Here is an 18,405-nt window from a genome sequence, read left to right on the forward strand (position 1 = left end):
CCGTTTCCTGTCATTTCCCAAACGGAGCAGGCAATCTCCCTTCATCTAGGAGCGGTTTGGCGGTTCATCAAGTTGTGCAATCGTCTCAACCACATAAAAGACTTGTTGGGTCAGGAACAGTTGCAGCATACCGAGCGAGCCTGCACTGTGGGGCTTGGCTGAGGACCAGATAGTGTACAAAACGAAGGCAGATCGTTGTTTATCTTGGGACAATCCTTGGGCCGAATCTGGTTTCTGCACATTAGACTCTACCGCCGTCAGAATCCAGGCAAGATCCCTGGAGCATTGTTATAGCTTAATTGCTTCATTATATGGTACTCAAACATATCGGCTTTATTAGGAGCGAGATCATAAGCCCTGATAAATAAAACACACACACGAGTGGCATTTCATGGCACAATGCCAGAGGTTGAAAGTCTTAAAAGATCCCATGGTGTGAGAGTCTCACTTTATGAGGTGTTCTAACATTAATACGAGTCTCCCTAGCCCAACTATGGTCCCCAAGTAGCTAGAAATGGCGTGGAAGGTGTAAAACAAGTACAATCCTTCTCTGCTAAGCTCAGACTCGCCCCACTGGCCAAAAGCTGCTCAGGGCCACACCCCCACCCTCCTCCTTGACCCGCCTCTCTCCTCCTCATTGGCATTAAAGCTAGAGACACCGAAACGGTGCGTTTTGGGTAAAGCTCAATGTGCGACTGGCTCGTAGTGGCTGTAATTCTGCAGCACGGCTGAATTTCGGGAACGTCTTCAAATACTGTGTTAGGGGCCCACTAATATATTATAGATATATATTAACGCATCCATAAAGTAGCATGCCATGTGACCCTTAACCCTATGATGCAACCATGAGACCGCCATGTGTTTTAAAGAGACAGTGCGCATTGTACATACTGCGATGGGAAATCTACATGCTGTTACGTTTTTGTCTATCTATGAACTTAGGTTTTGATGCTATTTTGTGTGATGCATATATATTGCCTGCCTTCTACTCTCCTTGTGGGTCATTTAAAATGTGAAAAAACTCCCATCTGAGGCCTCTGATTATTGTAGTGCATGCCTTGATTTCCACGACAGCACTTTGCCCCTATAACTTACTGTGTCCAACAACTGCATCGTGGGGAGCTTCGATTGTAACGATTACCGTCTGGTAAACAAAGGCTTTTGGTTCATTGGGGGACACAACCCCTCCAGAACCAAACCCAAGTGAATAAGAACTAATGACTTTGGTGGACTTGTCGGTGGACTTGTCTTGGCGTACCTTTAGTGCATGAAGTGAGACCCAGGACGAACTCCCATCTGAGGCCTCTGATTATTGTCGTGTATGCCTGTTATGTTGTTGGTTGATGCATTTTCTGATGTATCTTTGTTCGTACTTTTATTACAAATATACATGACCACCAATTGTCTACAAGTATTGCGTGCTTTTTGCAACTAAATATCTCGTCTGTCTTAGACGCAATATCTGATAGAGAAATTGCCACAACGGCCCCTATAACTGACTGCGTCCAGCATATTCAAAATGATTGGCTGAAATCAAATGACGCTTTTTTCATCCTCATAATGTGACACAGAGAGCCCAGATTTCACAACCAGACATGCTCACGCACGCAATCGCTGAGCATTCATACGACGCAAAGAAAAGCCCTCACGTCAAGACCAAAGCAAGCCTCCACCACAAGAGGGGCCCAAGGCATTCCCGTGGTAAACCATTCACTCTCGCCTGGCATCTAGCCATCCTTTCACTCAGTCAAGCTTTGACGAGTGTTGGTTTGGTTGATTTCCCCGCAGGAGAGTTGTTAAGCGTCAAACCATGCCATGCCATGACGACTGTCCGACTCACCGGCTTTCGTGTGCAAGCCTGTTCCGAAAATTGGCAATCGGCAAATCGTTGATTTTCACACTGTTCCTAACAAGTGTTTGGCAGCCATCCTGGCGGCTTATGACTTTGAAGACACAAGTACGCACAACGGACCTGGCTGGGTCGTTTTTCTCCAAGAGCTACCACCAAAAGAGGATGGATTCTGTGTTCACACTCCACGGTGCGCGCCCGGGCCTCGAGAGTGAGAGGCGCGCAGCGCAGCAGGAGCTGTTTATTGTGAACGGGCCTAGTCAACGGCAGCCTGCTGACTTCTGGCTCCGACTGTGGACTCCTGTATCGACTCACCAGTTGCGGTGGACCGGCTCAGTGAAGGTAAGGGTTTTAAAAAAAGAGCCCGTGAACCCATATCCGTTTTAAACGTGGTCAATTGCGTCATATGATCATCAACATAGTAATCTTGGCCATTTCATCACCGTTTCTGAAATAAGTCACACGGTAATGTTTTTACATTCCCCCCCATACGCATTTGGGTTAGGGGATCGTCTTAACACCAGGATGCAATATCCCTCTCTCACACACAGACACACGTCTCCCACCTCTGAGGGAATGTCCCACAGCAGCCTCTGTGGGTGCGGGAGCGAGCGGTCCACCTCGCCCTTACAGTGGCCGTCCTCTGTGTAGCCCAGCTGGAAGGCATCCGTGGCCAGGGTGTACTGGAGGGAGAGACGGGCAGGTGAGGCTGGACGCACGCACGCACACACACACACACACACACACAGAAACAAGCACGGTAACCACACACACACACACACACACACACACACACACACACACACACACACACACACACACACACACACACACACACACACACACACACACACACACACACACGGTTGGTAATATTGCCGTTCATCATTACCTCCCACAGGTGGGCCACAGTGGGGGCGTCGGCCCAGGAGTGCTCTGCGTTGAGGCCGTTCTTGCCGTTTTTGTAGACGATGATGGAGAACGATTTATCGAACCACCTGACGGACACGACAAAGAGAAAAAGAGGGTGGGGGGGGGGGGGGGGGGTGTGTGTGTTATAACAATGAGGGGGACGGGAGTCACCACCAGTGTAGGGGGTATTACTTTGTTGGGTAACGCAGTAAAGTAAACGCATTACATTTTAAATATCGGTGACTACACTACTTTACTAGACTATTGTAACGCGCTTTCCTGCGTCACCCAAGCCGTGTTTGCCTGCGTGTAAAGTTCTGTTCTGTTGGGGTGCGAGCACGCCGTCCCGGGGTCTGCAGCGCCTGCTTGCCTCGGCACGTTGCCATAGCGGTCGATTTGAGTGACGCAGCTGCTTGTGCGAAGGCGTGTGCAAGGGTTGGAGAACAGAGGCAGGCGACACGGAGAGACCGGCTGGTTGCAGGGGTTCATTGTAGAAGACGTGCTTCCATTGAATCGCACAGATTTAGGAAAATACTAGACAAAATACCCGGACTCGCAAGCCAACATCCGACAGAAAAAAATTATCCCATTACCTGAACAAGTGTTTGTTACAGAAGTAACTAGTAATAATAAACTAATTACTTTTTTGGAGTAACTACCCAACACTGGTCACCACTACGTCTTCCTGCCTATCTGCTTCCCGGGACCGACACATGACGCATGGCAGAACCGGTTGGACGTCTTTAGACGCAGCGATCCCACGCCCGTATCCCTGACGACGCCCAGCTCCTGTGTTTACTTAATGGGCCGTGGATAACCAGAGCAGCCATGACAGACGCAGTTGATTGAGGTGGCCAGATTGCTGCTACTTTATGGCAGGAAGTTGAGGAGTAAACCATCGTTTATTTTGATCGGAGGATTAGGAGTTAAGTCTACTATAATTCTTCCGCGGAAGTTGGATTATTTTTACTTGTCTGCGGGAGTTTCTGCGAAGAAAAACAAGGCTGACATTAATGCGTCCCTCGTGGATTTGCGAAATTTGAACAAATAGAGTTGAGTCGATGGAGTGGATTAAAGATGAAAAGAAAATGAATGACTACTTTTCTTTTAAGCACAAGATGAATCACAAGTTTGCTGGAAATCCCTCCCTCCCTCCCTCCCCCTCTCTACCTCCCTCCCCCTCCCTCCCTCCCTCCCTCTCTCTCTCTCCCTCTCTACCTCCCTCCCCCCCTCCCTCTCTACCTTTCTCCCTCCCTCTCTCTCCCTCCCTCCCCCTCCCTCCCTCTCTCCCCCTCCCTCCCACTCTCACCTGTCGTAGCACTTCCCGTGCAGCAGGGACTTGGCGTAGCGGTCCAGGTTGCCGGCGGGGTCGTCGCCCCTCATGCCCTGCTCCTCCTCGTCCAGCGTGACGAAGAAGGCCGCCCGCTCGATGACGTCCAGCGAGCGCCGGTTGACCCCGGCGCAGAAGTGGCGCTTACGCACCTCCGACCAGGGGACTCTGGAGAGAGGGGGGCGAGACGCACACAGGTATATATCTATATATGAACACACATATACACACAAACACACACACGCGCGTGTGTGTGTGTTACGGAAGAAATGAATGATTATATTCTATGGTAAACCATGATTAGTATTAGGCCTACATATCTAATGGTAGAAAGCATCTGAAACGCCTCTGGATTCTGATCCAAGGCTTGGCACGGTGCCAGGGAGTCTGGGGTCAGAGCGTACGTTAGACCCCCCCCAGGGGCCGGAGGCTACCGGGTCAATGCGTGCTGACCTCAGCCTGGTCTTTTAGATTTGCGTTGTTCAACACGCGCTCAAAGGAATCCATGACGTGATGGGATAACAAGGTCGCCGGGATCTGTTGACCGGCGGTGCTTTGCAAACTACTCGGCTTTGTTTTGGCCTTTATAACAATAAAGTATTTTTTCATACTTGCTCCGGACCCCTTGATTTTCTTTTGCTCTCTTAGGGTGCACACACAGTAGGCCATCAGGCCGTGGCCGTGGCCGTTTTCACACCTAACCGTGCTCAAATCTGCCAGTGTGAGTGTGGCCAGTCTGGCCAGGCCAGGCCAACTTGGCCACTTGGGAGAGGTGTGCTGCTACAGCACGGGCCGCTACGGTACAGATGCTAATGAGCCGACACGCGCGGCTACGCAACCTGAGCTGGATGACGTTTAGTCCATGCGACGACCACGGACATAATAAAGGCGACGAGCCTTCTTTCCCATTAAACGGTAAACATGGCGTCAAGCGGTTCAACTGTTGGTTCACGTTGGTCCCATAGAGAAGTCGAGTGTCTGTTAGCCATTTGGGCAGACGATGCTATTCAGGCACAGTTGGAGAAGACCCATAAGAACTCCGATGTATTTGGGAGAATCCGCAACCATATGCAAAGTCTGTGGGCTCCATCTGAGAACGGCTCCAAATAAGCAACAGACTCAGCAAAGTGCGAACTGTGTTCTCTGTGTTGTCGTCCATTGTTGTTAAAACTCTGACTGGCGGCAGACTTTATTATGGTCCATGCAGCGGACGCTTGGTGATGACGTGTTACGACGTGATGACGTATGTATGTACAAGAGCCTACCGCGGCCAGGCCACAGTTGCGACGGCCAACGGCCACGGCCAGATGGCCTAGTGTGAGTGCACCCTTAGTTAGTCGAAGTGTTAGAACTCTGTTATTTTCCACCTAACTGTCTGTCTGTCTGTCTGTCTGTACACACACATGGTCGATGGCAACATTAACAATGAATTTATAAAAAGTGGAGCAAAGACTGCATAATTGCTTTAACCATGGTCAACCTTTTGCCTGCCCCCTAGCATTCTGTCCTGAACTCTACCTCTTCTTCTCCCTCAGACACAGTGTCCCTCACTGCCCCCTGCTGGTCGGCCATGAACTGTACCTTGTCTTATCAACATGTCCCCGGGTAACCTCGTCCTTTTTTGCGTACTGGGGAATGTGTGGGAGTTCACATTTGACCCAGATTCAGAAGAGAGAAGGTAATGGCATCATTCGTGTGCATCCGACCACTACGTCGTGCTGGACCCACCTGTCGCCTGCCGTGAGGGCCCCCAGCTTCTCCTCGCCCGGCTGTGGGGGGGAGGGGTCGTCCAGGATCCTTTGCACCTGGGACTGGATCTCCCTGGGGCTGAGCAGCCGGCCCGCCTGGTACACCCACAGGCGGAAGAACCGGCCCCGGTGGTACACCGCCACAAACTCGCTGTCCTGCCAGTGCTGGAGGACGTCTTTGGGCGTTTGTGCGGAGGAGGAGGGAGTTTTGTCAGTTAGCGCATTTTTTTTGGCATGTTCTTTTTGGTTGCATGAAGTGTGTGTGTGTGAGTGTATGAAATGTGTGGTGCGTGTGCAGTGTAGGAAATGTGCGTGTGAAGTGTAGGAAATGTGTGGTGCGTGTGAAGTGTAGGAAATGTGGTGTGCGTGTGAAGTGTAGGAAATGTGGTGTGCGTGTGTAGGAAATGTGGTGTGTGTGTGTAGGAAATGTGGTGTGTGTGTGTAGGAAATGTGGTGTGTGTGTGTGTGTGTGTGTGTGTGTGTGTGTGTGTGTGTGTGTGTGTGTGTGTGTGTGTGTGTGTGTGTGTGTGTGTGTGTGTGTGTGCACCTGTCTCAATCCCAGGTGTGCGGGTGGTGTTGAACATTCGCTCACACTGGGCGGCACACAGCGGGATGACCGTACCGGGAACGCGGCTCTACGGAGAGAGGGAGGTCAACCACACGCTAACTACGTCCTGCAAATAAAGGTTGGCTAAGACAAAACACGCATGACAACGCACCTTTTACCTGCCCAACATGGAAGCACGAATAACAATAGTCTGGTCTAAAACTTTTGCCAACTTGGCATTGAGTTATACAGCATTCAGATATATCCTACCCGTTTAAAATTCAGACAATTAAACAGACCATTAATATATCAATGCATTATTTTGGGTTTAGAATTTTACTTTTAAAAAGGTAACATATCATACCACCAGGTGTGAGTGGGATTAGCCGTTACAAGCCGTTTTGAAAATCTGCCATCACAAGTGGGCGTGTCCACCTAGATGTGTGCTGGATAGATCAGTCTACCAGCCTACCCAGTGGACCGTAGCAAACATCGCTCATCTATCCGTCACACATCCAGGTGGACACGCCCACTTGTGATGTCAGAGGAGGCAGATTTCAAAAACGGCTCGAAACTGAACCAGTGTTGTAGGTGCATCCGAGAGGGTGCTTCTGATCTCTACCGGCTTGAGCTCCTCCCGGTTGACCTTGCGGCGGTAGAGGAGCAGGGCCGTGATGGTGTTCCCCGCCCGGGCCGCCTGCACCGACGTGGGGGTCACATACAGGAAGTCCTGGGAGCACCGCAGAGAGACGATCACTTCAAAACCCTCGTCTTATCGTCAGCCGTGTAATCACTACAGGTTACTGACACAAATTAACATAACAGCAACTGACATTTAATGAACACCGCTTATCACTTTAATCCAAAGCACCAAATAATTAAAAAGGATGCTGACTAAGGGGCAGTGACTACAACACCGGCAAGATATAGACAATTAATTACAAAGAAAATACAATCCCATTTCCCTTGAAGCAAGAATGTTGGATTACAAGAAGCAAGTGACATGACATCACGTCACCTGAGCAAGCAGCGAGAAAAGCACAGATTCAGTGTGAACTAGACGCTGAATCACCTTTTGCCAGCTCATATTTACAATGGATTCTATGTTAGGTTGCTGTTGTTGATTCTAGGCGATGTGGACTCTATGGACACAAAGCAGAGCGCACACTGAGCGTCTGTGTGTCTGTGGAGACAGACACGCAGTCAGGGGCAGACTCCGTTACCATTAGGGCTGCTCGACTATGGGAAATATCCTTATCACGATTATTTTGGTCAATATCGAAATCACGATTATTCAAACGATTATTTTTGAGTTTGAAAAACATGTTGTATTTTGTCTCTCCCAAAAAAACGTTTGCCTTAAAGAAATACACGAAATCGTCAAAAAGTAATGGTCCAATCTAAAAAAATATAAAGACATGTATCCAGCTGTTCTGCCCTTTCTATAAAAGATACAATTAAAAAAGAAATAATAATAATCTTTTTTTAAATCGAAAAACCCGATTATGTTAATTTTGTGGTCGTTTGACGCTCAAATCGAAACCGCTATCAAAATGTGATTAATGGCCCAGCCCTAGTTACCATGCCGTAGTAGTTGCTGTTGACCATGATGGGGCCGCGACTGCGCAGGTAGATGTACTCCTCCCACCAGTCACTCACCTGAGAAGAAAACAAAACGCACATCAAGCTTAAAAATAAATGTATACATTCAAATAGGCCTAAAATGAAGGCATGCTGTGTTCATAGTTGTGGGTTTCCCATGCAGATCAGGACTCGGCCCAGCGGGTTCGGGGGGGGGGTACCTACGTAGTTGGTGGCCCAGAGAGCCTTCAGCTTGAGGTACCGCTGCAGCCGGTTCCCGAGGCTCAGCTCAAACTGATTGGCCAGCCCCGTCATCCGCTCGAACCCAGGACCCGTCAGCAACGGCTGCACCGACTCGAGGTACTGACGGAGAGGGAGAAGGGACAAAATGCATCTGATCTTCCCCAAGAACATTAAATTATTGCAATTATTATGAGCTACTTTTCTACTCATTAAAAAAAAAATATGAAAAAGAAGCGCGGCCGAATTATTTTGTTCCATTTGCTTCAATATTTGCAGATAGGTTTGATCAGATTAACTAGGTGGTGGGTAAGTTTGTGTGAGTGTGTGTGTGTGCTTACCCTACTGAGTGTGTCCTTGATGGTGGGGACGGGGAGGTGAGGTAGAGAAGTCTGGTAGCTGTAAAGAAGCGGTTTCCTGCCCGACAACAGCCGTAACAATGTCTGCAGGGAGGGGAAAGAAGGAGCGAGCTTCAATGATGGGCATTACATTTTTACACAGATGTTATGTCATTTTTTGGGAAACGGTTTGAGTAATGTAGCCACTAGAGGGTGCTAGCGGCCACAAGACAGACAGTTATATAATTTTTGTGATGTCCTTATTTTATAAATATTTTTTATATTATATTATTCGTTTGCGAGTCAGGCAGCTGGCTGACTTAAAGAAGTTAGGACAGCCTCAGCTGCAGAAAATATGAACATATTCTCTACAACTAGAGGGCATAGAAGATATTTCAGACATGTCAAAGTTCGAGGATCTGATTGGTAATTGGTCGGCGTTGGCGTCGGTGTTGTGAAGCTTAAGTATGCAGCAGAGAAGGCCAATGCACTTTCATACATGGACAGAAATGTCTGCTGCTTCTCTTAAAACGCATGTAGGGGAACATCGCCATCTAGTGGACCACTTAAGCGATTGTGTATAGAAGTAATCATTGAATAAAACTAGAGACGTCCCTGCGTTCGAAACGTGTTGGAAACAATTGGGATAATGAAAGTACACAACTCAACCAAATATTAGTATCGCTGTAGTCGTTTTACGATATTTAAATGCAGAAACGTTGCACATCATACCTTTAAATGGATTTATTATTTATTCTGTTCATATTGTTTATCCAGTTTGCCCTGTTTGTTCTGTTGGTCCTTACTATAGCATTTAATTTTGCATCTATTTGCATTTGTATTGTATTATATCCCGTGTCTGCCACGAATGCTGTAACACAGAAATTTCCTCTCTGGGGGATTAATAAAGTTAAATCTTTTTTATCATTTAACGGGGATTAATAAAGTTTAATCTTTCTTATCATTTAACAGGGAAAGAGTTGACCATGAACCAGCGACCAAAGGTTCAAACCAAAGCGACCACTGACGCAGTGATGGGTGCAGGTTTCTCCGTGAACCCTTAAGGGGAGCGAGAGGTGTACAGGGCACTGCGATGAGGGGGGGGGGGGGGTACTGCGGGTCTCACCACCCAGACTTTGGTGGTGGTGGAGGTGCTTCCGTGCTTCTCGAACATCCAGCGGTGGTAGGACAGCAGCAGCTTGAGGCAGAAGCGCAGGGCGAGGATGACCGAGAGCCAGAGCAGCGTGCTGAACACCAGCGCTGACAGCATGGTCTGGCCCTGGGAGCTCAGGGACACGTGCAGACTGCCCCGGGGGACACACAACACCGTCATTACACCGGGCTTTTACTTTGTATTCATTTTTTTGAACTTTGGATTTTTATTATCATTTTCTTATCAAGTGCAGTCATACAAACAAACAATACACAACAAAGTCATTTGATGGTACAGTGCGGCGCCACGGGTAAGCGGATAAAACGGTTAACAGTCCATGAATGTCTCTCATCCTTAACATTATATGTAAAGGTATAATATTACCTCTAGTAAATTATACGATAATTAAAATAAAATACATCACCATTATCATTATCATCATGACAATAACAACAACCACAACAGCAATAATAATAACAGCAAACTAATAACAAACAAACATCTGCATATCAGCCAAATCAAATGAAAATGTAGGGCAATGGATGACCATCTATGAGGAATACGTCTGTTTTCAGTTGTAATAATTCTGTTGTACGTTCCATGTTGTAAACGTGTCGGATTCTTTCCCTCCATTGAATGATTGCTGGGGGTTGGGGTTTCAGCCAGGGGGCTGTGATTACCTTATTCGCTATTAAGAGAAGGACTCTCAGCAAGTATGTTTGGTTGTTCTCTTCAAGTTCAGCTGGGAGTACCCCGAGTATAAAGTGTGAAGGTTCAAGAGGTATATCTATAAAGAGACTTTTTTTTTTTATTTCCTTCTGTACATTGTGCCAGTATTCCGATATCCTTGGGCAGTGGACCTCTACTTTTTATTTGTTAATTTTCTCTTTTTTATGTAATGAGGCTGTTCTATTACTTTTTTTCAATCGACAAAGTATTTTTTTAATTAAAGGTCCCATGGCATGCTACTTTATGGATGTTTTAATATAGGTATTAGTGGGCCCCAAACACAGTATTTGAAGACGTTCGAATATATGATATATCTAAATAATATCATATAATACATAGATATCTATAGATATTATCACGGCCGAAAGCTGTGTGTGTCCAGACGATATAGACTGAACCACGACAGTGAGGAGAAAGGGATTGATGACCGCGGTTGTTGACCGCGATTGACCCCAGTTCATTCTCAACCATGAACCATGGCTGAGATAGCCCCAACTACAGTCTCGTTGTGGAAACACCAGAGACGTCAAAGAACCAACGTGTTATGCGCCAAAACACCAACCTCAGAACGGTTACCCAGATAACAAAGAAGTGTACAACACTTGTGTTACAGTGTGTGTAATCACACACACACACACACAAACACACGCGAGGCGCTCGCACAGCCGTGTCTCGTTGGCGGGGCAAATTCTCTGAGCGGGCAAGGCAGAGAAAGGGGAGGTAACTTGGCCCCTTAAGACGACATGTGGGGCCACATTCCAAATAAGCTCGCCTGAGCTTCCATTTTTTTTTCAAAAGCTAGTGCTCGTTTTACACCGAACGCAAGTTTTAGCCACTGGGGGACGATAGGCAGGCTAGGGGAACTCATATTAATCTTAGAAAACCTCATAAAAGAGACATTTTCATGCCATTGGACCTTTAATAAATTGAGAACACGCGGAGTAAGAGATCGAACACTGCCCTCTGGTGGTCCTGAGAAGCACAATAAGTCTCTGTGGCGATAGCACCATCTGCTGGGATCATGACGAGGTTACGGACAGGTTTGCATTTAATTTTTGTCCAGAGGGGTTTGAAAATATCCGGATATATCATAAAGATTGAGGCGTCCCTTTTAACATTAATCTTTAAACTATATTTGTCAAGGTGTTGACAAAGACACACACACACACACACACACACACACACACACACACACACACACACACACACACACACACACACACACACACACACACACACACACACACACACACACACACACACACACACACACACACACACACACACACACACGTTGCCAATGAAAACATTTCATTTGTCTGGGTCAATGTATTAAATGCCATCAGTCGCGATCCTCAGAAAATAGGAATTTGGTGTGATTGCTTTTTCGAGCCCTTGACAAACGCTTTGACATAATTGAACACAAAGCCCTCATGCAGGTGTGCTGTTGGAAAGAGAATACCGGTAGTTCCAGTTTGACACTTAAAAGTTATTTATAAGAGTTATGGCAGCCAGGAAGCAGCTCAGTATAGATAAGATCATATACCTCAATTAGAAATAGCCAAACCCAAGGTGTTTAAACAATGTAAAAAATGTGCCTGATAGGGAAATTGGATTTGGGGCCTTTTAGGGTCCCGGGAAGAACGGAAGTTATTAAGGGCTACAAAAAATAAAATGGACTTGACTTGAAATATTGTTTGATTTGTCTTTAGTGGGCGACCAGTACACATTAGAACGCTTTGGGGCTTTCTTTGCAGACTACTAATGGTTCTTTCTTTTCGAAAAATTTTCAGCTTTAATCTGTTTCTCATTCATGCCACGTTGTAATGGCACTTCCTCTGGTAACATGCCCAGCTGCACACTGAACATCTGTGCCTGTAAACAATTGATTGGAAAGTAGAGAATATTTTGGCTGCAAAAAAAAGTCTTCAATGCATATGATGCATAGTCGGCAGGAGTTCCATGTGAACCTGAATCTGGTTCGTCTGCCTATTGAAAGGGTTATGTCACATGCTGCTCAGGGTCTGCGAGCGCTGTGTGCTTTTGTGACTGCTCCTGACACATTCTTGTCGTGTCGTCATCTGCCAGGCTCGAACCTAAAGCCAGCCACACCTCGTCTGCCTCCCAGAGCATACACTAGTTTCATTTCTTTCAGAGTGTTTACTCTGCACATGCTGTTGTAGTTTGCCTGAGCAGAGGGCGTGGAAATCATTCAATATTATTGATGACCGAGTCATATTGATAAATGTAAATTAATAATAATAAGAGGGTATGGCATATTATGTGAAATGACTGAAAAAAATACTCGTGTATTTACCGTGACATGACACTTCCAAGAGGGGGGGGGGGGGGGGGGGGTGTGTGTGTGTGTGTGTGTGTGTGTGTGTGTGTGTGTGTGTGTGTGTGTGTGTGTGTGTGTGTGTGTGTGTGTGTGTGTGTGTGTGTGTGTGTGTGTGTGTGTGTGTGTGTGTGTGTGTGTGTGTGTGCGCGCGCGCGCGCGCGTGCGTGTACCTCAGCGGCAGGTGCTGCTGTATCTTGGCAATCAGGCCCATGCTGGGGTCGGAGCGCATGTACATGGTTGCCAGGATCGCTATGACGACGAAGAGCCAGGAAGAAGGGCTCGCAGGATACACTCCCTTGATCACCCTGTTCTGTGGCCCAGGAAGAAGCAGAAAGAAAAACACTTTGTCGCCTTCAAGAAACACAATAACCACCTTAGGGCCGCACGTAGCTCTGGTGGGGTGAAGTGAAACACCTTTGTTGGTGAATTGTTGATGGATGCAACATGTCTGTACATGTGCGGGATATAATTGGTCTCATTAAGTGTTCAACCAACCCCCCCCCCCCCCCCAACCGCCACATTAAAGCGAGCCCACTTTCACTTGCTTTTGAATTCGTAAACAAGGCAAGACTGTTGGGTAAAGATATTGTGCATACATCATAAGAATAAATGAGTGATCATTGCATATGATGCAAAATCAGGCTACAGTTCATCACGCAGCAAAATAGATTTTCAATACATACATACATACATACATACATACATACATACATACATACATACATACATACATACATCGTTTGTTGATGTGAAGTAGATCTGACTCAGGAGCACTTAACGATGGGATGCACCATCAATATTTGCATTAGTGCTGAAAAATATTGATTGTACAGTTTCATTGTTGTAGGCCTCGCTCAAATGTCCCCATGGATGTTGCCATGGCAGCTCAATGTTTGTTTACTTTGACATTAGTCTTTTGACCTGCCTATCAGCAAACATTTGCATTGATATCTTGTTCAAATAGTACGCTTGTTCTCCGAATGTTGACATCCTAGCGGAACAATGAAGAAGCTATGGCCATGTCTACTCTCCACTGATGCAGAGGAACAGGGAAACACCCTTTTCCCTGTTGTGGGAAATAAACATCAGTCTAGCATTTAGTGTGGGAAAAATGCATGTCGTCTACATTGGCGTCAGGGTTGACGTGCACGGACCGAAGCTGTTGTCCTTCTACAGGTGGATTGTATTTTGGAACTGGGGCTGAATGTTTAGGCAAAAACAAATTTGTGCGGACATGAAGATTCCCTGGTAACATGCGGACTGTTCAGGGAGAGACCCTGGCTCACCTAGGGGAAGGTGAACAGTGTATAAGGGGGTCCAGCAGATCGACTAGTGGATCAGGAGTCAAATACCTGTGATGATCAGATTCACAGTTGTAATCAAGAGCTGTCAAGAGAAAGGTTGAAACTCTCCCAACTGCTTTGGTTGCTGCTCAATAAATTATTCAAATTAAGCATTTATTTCCAGCAAACTTTTTTTGCGATGGTAGGCAAATAGGTGGATGTTTATTTAGCTTATAGTCGCTTCAGGGCAGGAAACTCGCATTAGGATGTACACACTCACGCATTGCTTTGCTTCCACATGAGTAATGATCCTGTCTTGGTATTTCTTCAACGGGAGTCAAGTTAGTTTGAATTATTTATGTTTGATATATGATGCAGAGTCTACCGTGGAAGTGGCTGGAACCAGAGGATAAGTCGGGCTGATTAAACAAACCACAAAACTCAATTTATAGAAGTATAAGAAAATTGCCTTCAACAAGAACTTTGACTGTCAGCTCACCTGAAACCAGACTTCAGTAAAACTTGGTTTCAGACACGATACCAAAAGCGAAAGTATTTGTTTTTGTGGCTCACCTGGAACCACAAAAAAGGAAACCATTTTTGTGGGTTTAAAAAACAACAACAACCTTGAAATAAGCGTTTACATATTATAGTGCAACCAAAGCCTCATGTCCAAGCACATCAGCCAGCCAATCATTTATAACCAATATATATAGACATCAATATAGACATCATCCTGCATCCAGAAAAAGTCCAACTAACACTGCGTAGACAAATGTCCACCAGACTATCAGACTATCCTTCGACATTATTCTAAAACCACCGACCTACATGGTCTTACTACCCAGGCACGTGAAGCATCCATCGTCAACGTCAACTGGTGCAAACCAGTTCAAGAAAGATGGACGCCTCCCAGGTCCAGACCACACAGACAAAGACTCACAGTCTTGGGCCTACAACACAAAGCCTTCCTATCGGAGTAGCCTCATAAATCACTCTGTTTGAATATCGCAAAGCAGACAGCGGTAACCCCCTCAATAAACGTGTGGCCGACTCTGGTGCGGGGGCCGGGAGCTCGGTGTACGAGGGGGCCGCGGGGACGCACCTGCATGCGGCTGATCCGTTTCTTCCAGGAGCGGAGCCCAGAGCGGTAGATCAGGTGCAGGGCCTGGTAGGACAGCTGCAGGTCCATGCCCTCGGGGGTGATGGTGAACTGGAAGGCCACCGCCTGGTGGGCCTCGGCCATCTCTGGGGGGACACAACGCTTGACGTAAACCAGCTTATAGGGGGAAGGGTGTGTGTGAGTGTGTGCGTGTGTGCGTGTGTGCGTGCGTGCGTGCGTGCGTGCGTGCGTGCGTGCGTGCGTGCGTGCGTGCGTGCGTTTGCGTGTCTTCATTCCAAAAACATCCATCTCAAGGATTCAGGATTCAAGATTCAATCAATCTTAAATGCAGAGGGATGTGTTTAGATTGTTTCACTACATTTGTTATTGGGATTGTGAAGTCCAGTTATATATCTTCTTACATTGGCTTATGGAACAGTAATGCACTCAATGTACAGTACAATTGACCATACCTGGCACTAGCTAACACACACACACACACACAAACACACACATGCAGTGTTGCATGTATCCAGAAGGGATACCAGTATCGTTGATGCCGTTCTAAAGAGGACACCCAAACAACGTTTTTCCACGGGCGTTTGCTTTTAACAAACATAAACGAACTCACAACATTGGCTTGACAGGACTGCCACATGGCAACACTCTCAAAAGCAGCAACTTGGAGCCCCACCCACGCCGCCTAACAAATGCAGTATTGTGGAGGGAAAGAGGGTTTCATTGTGTTTCTTCACCGTCTCTGCGACGCGCGGAGGCCTGAGCCCGACTCCCTCCATCAGCCGAGGTCATAGCTATTGTCACCACGTTCAACAATAGAGTGACCACTCTATTGTCACTCTACTGACGCAGAATAACAATGCAAAACCCATTGCAATAACTTCATCTGGTATTTCCGGATAGAAATATCAGTCGACTGCTTAGTGTTGACTCCTCTTGGTTTGGCTACGCATATGAAGCACAAAGTCATATGAAGCACTATTCAACTCTATTATTAGATTGACACTTGTGGGCTAACGGCATATACATTGATGAATGAGTAACTTGAATGAAATTCAAGTTACTCATGAATGAAAAGTTACCATCAATAAACATATGCAAACATCCATGGAAGTGGTTAAAAAACTCACTATAATAGCTTTTTCTTTAGTTCCATGTTTAAAACCAGATGACCTAAACCGAACCAACTAATTAACACCTTACCACCAAAGGTATGAAGAAATGAACAAAAAGTTTTTAAACGTTTTAAAACACGAACTCCTCCTTCCAGTTTCAAGCCGAACTGGAAGTACCCGAGCGGTGAGCACAGAGCGCGTGGAGGCGGCACTCAGGCGGAAACGAACGGTGAATGGAGCGCCTTTCACTCACACACTCACTCTCATGCACACACACACACACACACACACACACACACACACACACACACACACACACACACACACACACACACACACACACACACACACACACACACACACACACACACACACACACACACACACACACACACACACACACACACACACACACACACACACACACACACACACACACACACACACACGCGCAAACGTGTGTGTTTGTGTCCAGTCCACCCAAACACACACGTGCGCCCAAACATGTGTGTTTGTGTCCAGTCCACCCAAACACACATACACGTGCGCCCAAACATGTGTGTTTGTGTTTGTACACACACACACACACACACACACACACACACACACACACACACACACACACACACACACACACACACACACACACACACACACACACACACACACACACACACACACACTCCTATACTCCTATACTCCTATACTCCTATACTCCTATACTCCTATACTCCTATGATCATGTTTATGCCAGCAGCGACGTCTGACAGGAACTGGAACATCCGAATGGCAGTGACAAAGCCCTTGGCTGAATCGTCGTCAGAATCCATAGCTCGCTATAAGAGCCATACGTCTCGTGGGTGGTGTATAGTTGCCGATAGCGACACTAGGGGGAGAAACATAGTAATAAAGTAAATTTATTTATACAGCATAGAGCACCTCCCAAGTAAAAGGATCACGCATTGGACAGTGGCTCAAAGATCAGACTTATACGATGTTATAAAACAAACCGCGGTGCTTTGGCTGCTTTTTTTTTTTACCGCCCTGCATGTTATGAAGCCAAACTGTTCGGGAACATTTTCAAAACATTAAATGTGCAGCCATCCTGCACTGCCCACATTCCCTTGAGCAAGGCACACACACACGATCACAAACTGCAAAAACTAACAAACAGTAGAGCAAAACAATGCTTTGGGTATATAACATCAGCATCAGTGTGCTCTAGGCAGCATCAACCGGCGGAAACACGAATGCCAGTAGACTGTTTTGACACACAACGTAGCCGAAAAGGGCGGATTTCTGGTTAGTTAAAACGAAAATAAAAGTTAATTACCTGGTTATATTTTGTTCGCTTCCCGGGGAAAATCCTAAGTCCCGAACCGTTTGTGTTTTCTTCCCACCACGCTCTTTTCGCTTCACTCCTACAGAAGAAGCGACTGGAAGAACACTCGCAGGGACGAAGGGGCGCGGCTCGGCTCGGCTTCACTTTTTTTGGAGGGATGGTTTGTAAAACATCGCTGACGTCACTCGACGAAGCCCCCGCCCACCAGGAAGTTGTGTAGGGGTATCGTTCTTTTTATGTCCATGGTATCGTCCCAGTGGGACAGGACAATTAATTTGATTTAATGTTGCATTATTCTCTGTCAGCTAAGCATTTAAAATAAGTCTCATTAGTTATCTGTACTCCACTGTGTGTTGCTTACAAATCAACATATGGGCTATCAGTCTCTATCTTTAAGCCTACCTATGATTGACAACGGGAAATCTAGCCATGCTATTTATTTTATATAGGCTAAAAACAATTCTATAATTCGGAAAGTCAATTGACATCCATTTCATCTGCAAATATTTAACCACGTCCACGATAAAAAAACAACAACTTATTTTGTTTTCTGTTTATTGGTCATTATTTCTCACAGGCAATAATAATAGTGCACTTCACCATTTTCACTTTAGTATTTTTTGTAGACATTTCTTTTCATCATCTAGCACGTCGATGCTGATCTTCTAACCTTCTCAGGTATCCCATGTCATTATTGATGTTTCGAGACAAACTTGTTCTTTTGTGCAGGTTAAGGTGTGTGTGGGGGGGGGGGGGGCGGGGGGGCGGGGGTACATG

The 18,405-nt window shown here is 46.4% G+C and overlaps 1 protein-coding gene across 1 annotated transcript in view; it reads right to left on the reverse strand.

The window, feature by feature from the left end:
• Positions 1–17,774, reverse strand: part of cpt1a2b (carnitine palmitoyltransferase 1A2b) — a 37,102-nt gene extending 19,328 nt beyond the window's left edge. The window contains exons 1-13 of the mRNA XM_060045902.1: positions 17,620–17,774; positions 15,157–15,299; positions 12,939–13,078; positions 9,672–9,849; positions 8,549–8,650; positions 8,193–8,330; positions 7,968–8,045; positions 7,009–7,116; positions 6,387–6,474; positions 5,820–6,015; positions 4,071–4,259; positions 2,742–2,847; positions 2,416–2,532 (exon numbers count right to left, since the gene is read on the reverse strand). Coding sequence (XP_059901885.1) covers positions 2,416–2,532; positions 2,742–2,847; positions 4,071–4,259; positions 5,820–6,015; positions 6,387–6,474; positions 7,009–7,116; positions 7,968–8,045; positions 8,193–8,330; positions 8,549–8,650; positions 9,672–9,849; positions 12,939–13,078; positions 15,157–15,297 — 1,581 coding nt within the window. The 5' untranslated portion in view covers positions 15,298–15,299; positions 17,620–17,774. The remainder of the gene's footprint in view (positions 1–2,415; positions 2,533–2,741; positions 2,848–4,070; positions 4,260–5,819; positions 6,016–6,386; positions 6,475–7,008; positions 7,117–7,967; positions 8,046–8,192; positions 8,331–8,548; positions 8,651–9,671; positions 9,850–12,938; positions 13,079–15,156; positions 15,300–17,619) is intronic.
• Positions 17,775–18,405: the final 631 nt, after the last annotated feature.

This window comes from Gadus macrocephalus, chromosome 2, assembly GCF_031168955.1.
Source record: "Gadus macrocephalus chromosome 2, ASM3116895v1".
NCBI lineage: Eukaryota > Metazoa > Chordata > Actinopteri > Gadiformes > Gadidae > Gadus > Gadus macrocephalus.